Source organism: Ranitomeya variabilis, chromosome 4, assembly GCF_051348905.1.
Source record: "Ranitomeya variabilis isolate aRanVar5 chromosome 4, aRanVar5.hap1, whole genome shotgun sequence".
Lineage (NCBI taxonomy): Eukaryota > Metazoa > Chordata > Amphibia > Anura > Dendrobatidae > Ranitomeya > Ranitomeya variabilis.
This window is the reverse complement of record NC_135235.1, coordinates 460785345-460791344: the sequence shown is the minus strand read 5'-3', so window position 1 is coordinate 460791344 and position 6000 is coordinate 460785345. Positions and strand designations below refer to the sequence as shown.

Below are 6000 nucleotides of genomic sequence, written 5' to 3'. Positions count from 1 at the left end.
GGGTTTTCTCAAGTATTTTGGGAATATTTTGGCGTGCTCGGAGATTTTGTTTCTGTCGACACAGCTGCATGATATGCTGCTGCTGGACAGCCTGAATACATGTGGGGGTTGCCTGTTTGTTAGGGAATTCACACATGTATTCAGGCTGTCTAGCAATTGCAAATCATGCAGCTGTAGTCGACACAAACTAAATCTCCAAGCATGCCAAAATACTCAGAGACCACCCGAGCAACGAGTATACTCGCTCATCACTATGACCAAGCATTTAATATCACATTAACTGTATACATAATAATTGCCAATTTACGTGCTGTTAAAATAATAAAATATAAACAATCTTGTGAGTTCTAACTTTTACTTGCATAATATGATGCTAAAAGTGTTCAAAGCAAATAGCAACCTACACTTTCTCTTAGAAGACTGAGAGCTGGTGGACACACACAATCAGTCACTCTCCCCACACCAAGTTCTCTGCAAAGTGATCCTCTGTTCCATGTAAAGCAGCCAAAAGAAATGTCACCCTCCACTTTTTGTATAAAACATAACATAGTGCTTGCGGTATCATAACAGTATAACAGAGAACACGTTAAAAGGGACTACATTTTCAGCTGCCAGAGGGGGAAGGAGACTGATTTTGTCCCTGTTAGTAATACAGATTAACAGTATCAAAAGGACACAAGGATTTAAAAAGGGTGAAAATTGTATTTTATAGAACGGAAACATTTTAAATATAGCTAACAGCTTCATAGCTGGATTTTTTGGAGTAATATAATCACAAATCATTTATGGGGTTTTTCTTGTTGAAAATGTGCAAAGCTGCTTCATTTTTCATTCTAGATGCACCATAAAAATGGTTGCAAAGATGAATCTTTCCTTTTTAATGGAGAAAGTTTTGAACTGGGATGACAAGGGCCCGCTGGTAACATTGACATTGCCCCCCCGTAGCTAAATGCAAATATGACCTGATCCTATTTCACAAATTTCCAGCCAACACCTTCCCCATACATTTGAATGGAAAGATATCTGTGTTGAGCTTGTAGACATTTCTCTCCTAAAGTGTTTGGGGGATTCAGTCAGGCCTATTCCTGCACAGGGTTCTGTGGGCAATTCACCTCTTCCCCTGAGGGACCAGTCTAAGCCTGGGTGGAGTCACAAATGTTTCTCTATATAGACCAGCCATTTCGGGATCAGAGAGTTGGAAGTGGACACCACAAGGGCATCTATAAAATGGCTTGTCAAGTGGTCAGGATTAGTGAGAGTGAAGGAGATGTGCTGTTAATGCCCAACATAGAACTGATATTGGTGGTTTCTCACTGGTTCTGATTCATAAACAACTGTGGTTGATAATGCAGAAAAAATCAGAAAGATTGTGACATTCATGAAGATGGCAAGATCTGCTGAGCTGCCTAAAACATAGATACGAAACATGTCCACTGTGGTTTGGGCGACATACTCTAAACTGTGCCTAATAGCGTCCTGGGAATTGTCCCACTGTCAGGATACTGTCTACTGCTTGTAGGGGAAGTGATGGTGTCAGACATAATGTGTGGGAAGCTGCTGAAATACAGGCATACATTATAAATTAACTTGCAGTGTTCGACATATAATTGCTATAAATAAATTATTCGGCTTCTTGAACATCTATCTCAAGATATCCTTTGGCATTCTGGATCTTGTTGCTTGTAAAATCCACCAACAGATGCTTGATGCCAGCCTTATATGGATTTATTGTCATGGGGATCGTAGTGGTCTCATTTGGTTTTACTGAGGTCCCCCTAAAAAAATGAATGTTAATTTACATATATATGCAAAATGAACACAAAAAGCCACACATTTTAATTACTAGTTTTAGATGTTTCAAAGTATCAGATATTTCTATGCTACATAGTACGGTATGGTACGTCACTGATAATCTCCTGCTGATAAAACACTGATTGTATTAAAAACATAGGAAGCTGTTGACAAGCTGTTGTTCCAAATCCCTGGAATCAGACTATTTATGCTGTTATCACATTAATTAGCAAAAACCTGCTGACAGATTCCCATTAAAGTACTTATCCTGGACTTTTATTATTTTGTGTATCGGGTTAAGAGCTATCATAGTTGTGTCTGGTACCGATCTCTTCCGGCTCAGAGTGATCACGGATGGCACCTGTTTTCGATTCCCCTTCTTTCCCTGACATCACGTTGACAGACAAGATTCTTTTCTTTTGCTCTGCTCTGTTGACAGGGTATTTCTACTAATGTTATGCTAATTGACAGCTGGCTCCCCTCTGCTTAACTGCCTTGATGCCAGTGATGATGCCCCATTGACAGAACAGAATGGAAGAGGAAGAGCTGTTCTGTTCATGAGAGATGAATTGAAGCAGAGGAATGGCAGGCTGAGCTGGCAGAGATCGTCTCTGTGCAGAATAGACAACTACCTACCTGTCTGTTCTTGGCCCAATGCACACAAATAAGAAAAGTTCTGGATAACACCTGTAACAATTGTAGGATACAGCACCCACAAAAAGCATTCATGATGTGAATGAACTAAGACAAATTTGTAGCAACATTGCCATCTGCTGGTACATAGTTTCCATCAATGATATGAATTTGGATTTCTGGATCATGGAGTGTATTACCTATATGATGGACTTCTTGCTAGGGATGCGGTGCACCTTAAGAAGACTGGAAAACATGTATTTGCAAGTCGCCTTGCTACACTCATCAGGAGAGCTTTACAACTAGAGCAAAGTGGGAAGGGAAGCAAAAGGCCAGAAAAAGCAATACACCTGACATATACTATTGAGAACTCTGCTATTAGAAGTGGAAAGGAAGAACAAAGACAAAAAAATCTAAATAATAAAAATATTGGAGGAAGAGAAACCAATCACAAACTAAAATGTTTCAATACAAATGCATAAAGCATGGGCAACAAACAAGGAGAATTGGAACTACTAACAAAGGAGAAGAAATATAATGTCATTGGAGTCACTGAAACTTGGTGGGACGATACACATGATTGGAACACAAGGCTAGAAGGATACAACTTATTTGCTAGAAACAGATTTGATAAAGTTCTGTGTAAACTGATGGTCCTGTTCCAATTTTTGTTTTGCCCATTCTGCAAATTCGCAGTACCAAAGGAATAAGCAAACTCGCAGTCAGACAAGCCAGGGGGTCCGTAACGGTCAGGACTGGATAAGCCAAAAGACAAAGGACAGAAACAGGTCAGGATACAAGCCAAGTCAAAACCGGGGAGTCTGCACACTAACGGGAAACACTGAGTCATGACGGGAACAGGGGAAAATAGAGACACAGGTTCAGACAGCAAACACAGCAGGACCAATCAGAGCAATCAGAGTCGGCTACAGCAGCACTAGGCAAAAACTATAACTGACATCGCCTGAAGGAAGCAGCGGTGATAAAAAGCCAACCTGAACCCAGACAGAGGCTGAGAAAGATTAACTCTTCACATGACCAGACCGGGAAAAAGGGAAAACAGGACTCAAAACCCGGTCTGGATCATGACTTTTCCAGGGTGAATTTCATGTGAATGAAAGCAAGATTTAACTGGTTAACAGCCTGGGGTGGAGCAATGCTTTACCCACAGCTGTTAGAGACACTTGATGTCTGAATAAATCAGCCATCATGTGCTTGGAAAGATGTGGGCTTGGCGAGTGAGCCCAAATCAAAGTCATGTTCACTACCTTTGATGTACATGTACATCAAATGCATTGAAGGGGGTTAAAGACTTTCAACATATGTGATAAATCAGTTTATATTTCCAAAGACCAGAATTTTACAGATATGAGGATATCAAATATGATGGTATTTTTTTCTAGCTATTATTTTTGCAATGAGAAGTTTTATTTTTTACTGTTTTTCACACCGCTTTTATCCCCATTGGGGATTTGAACCTATAATCCTTTGATCACATTAGTATTGCATTATATTGTGAAGTCTCCTATAACCCCCCTGACTATTTCAGCACAGGTAGCCTGGAAACCCCACCAGCTGCCATGGCCATTGTACAATTTTTTCTTGCCAATTCTCATGGAGTTCATGAGTGGAGAAAACTTGTGACACCTGCAGACCCAGAGCATTGGCTCGCAGGCTATAGGTGCTGTATTACAGCGCCATACAACACAAGAATGGCCTTGTTTTGCTTTTTAATTTTTAGCTGTGAAGCCACCTGGTTGGGATTCTAGCACTTTCCAAATTCTCAATAGAAATATAGAAAGTGCATCACTGCCAGACGGAATATGCATCAGGCCTTATTCAGACTTCAGAGTTTTTCTCTGTCTGATTTTTTATGGACAGTGTTCGTACCTATGAAATTCTATGGGGCTGTTCATATGTCCGATTTTTTTCCTCGGACCAAGTGGTCTCTGCAAAATTGCGGAGACATGTCTGATAATGATCTGAGTGTCAGATCAAAATTGGCAATGCAGGTCTGAGTCTGTGAAAAAAATCGGACAGCACTCAGATGCCATCCATGCCATCACAGACTGATAGGAAAAACTTTTTTTTACATCAGAGAAAAAACTGATGAAACTCTGACCTAACTCTGATAAAACTCAAATGTCACTCTTATGAAACTTTGTCTGTCTTTTTCATACTTGAAAAAAAGTGGTTTGATAGGTAATGCCAGTCTCTCACTTACCTCACTGAAATTGGATTTTGGAGCAATCCGCTGCCTTCTGCTGTGACCACAATATCACACATTTCCCTAATAAGTGGGTTGGTGAAGACGATTTCCACTTTAGCAGGTTTGTTCACAATGGCCTTTTCCTTTAACTATAAAAATAGACTTTAGTGAGTATCACTCCAAGGACATCCCTCTATTCATTAGCGTGAGTGCAAAACTCTATAATTAAAGAGGATATCTCACTAGTTCTTGAGAAAAGGTCATTCTGGAGACCATGTATGACATACCTCTTAGGCTAGTTTCACAATTGCGTTTAAATCCGCAGTGTTTAAAACGCATCCGCAAGTGGTGGAAAAAACGCATATAAACGCGTACAAACGCGGCATTTTTTAGACGCATGCGGTGTCGCATGCGGGTAAAAAAACGCCGCCTTTGTACGCGTTTATATGCGTTTTTTTCCTGCATTTGTGTTTTTGGTACGCATGAAGAGAAATTTCACAAGAGAAAAGTCAAGATAACCAGACACCGCCAATGGGACTACAGAGGGCGTGTATTATGACGAAACACGGAACTGTATAAATGGCCCCCAAAAGAAATTCATGAATAGCTGGTTTTTGTTCATTCTGCTTCACAAAAATGGGAAAAAAAAGCGATCAAAAATGTCACGTGCCCGAAAATGTTACCAATAAAAATGTCAACTCGTCCCGCAAAAAAACCAGACCTCACGTGACTCTGTGGACCAAAATATGGAAAAATTGTAGCTCGCAAAATGTGGTAACGTAAAAAATATTTTTTGGAATAAAAAGCGTCTTTAGTGTGTGACAGCTGCCAATCATAAAAATCCACTAGAAAACCCCCTATAAATAGAAATCAAACCCCCTTCATCAACTCCTTAGTTAGGGAAAAATTAAAAAATTTAAAAAATGTATTTATTTCCATTTTCCCATTAGGATTAAGGCTAGGGTTAGGGTTAGGGCTAGGGTTAGGGCTAGGGTTAGGGTTAGGGATAGGGATAGGGTTAGGGATAGGGCTAGGGTTAGGGTTAGGGCTGGGGCTAGGGCTAGGGCTAGGTTTAGGGCTAGGGTTAGGGCTAGGGTTTGGATCCCTTTATCACCTTGATGGTGGGGGGTGGCTTATCAGTGTCTAAACTTGTTTTTCTCTATTGAAACGCATGCGTTCAAAAACGCAACCAAACGCATGTGCCTAAAAACGCATGCGTTTACATAGACAGCAATGCGTTTCTTTGTCGCAATCCTTGCGCAATCGACCGCATGCATTTCCTGGCGGCAAATAGATGCCTCTAGAAATTACTACATGTTGCATTTCCGCGCCAAGCCGCAAACGACGAAAAAACGCATGCGTCGTCA

The 6000-nt window shown here is 40.6% G+C and overlaps 1 protein-coding gene across 1 annotated transcript in view; it reads right to left on the bottom strand.

Moving 5' to 3' along the window:
• Positions 1 to 685: 685 nt before the first annotated feature.
• LOC143765206 (protein-glutamine gamma-glutamyltransferase E-like) overlaps positions 686 to 6000 on the bottom strand; it is a 28097-nt gene continuing 22782 nt past the window's right edge. The window contains exons 4-5 of the mRNA XM_077251645.1: positions 4649 to 4782; positions 686 to 1775 (exon numbers count right to left, since the gene is read on the bottom strand). Coding sequence (XP_077107760.1) covers positions 1622 to 1775; positions 4649 to 4782 — 288 coding nt within the window. The 3' untranslated portion in view covers positions 686 to 1621. The remainder of the gene's footprint in view (positions 1776 to 4648; positions 4783 to 6000) is intronic.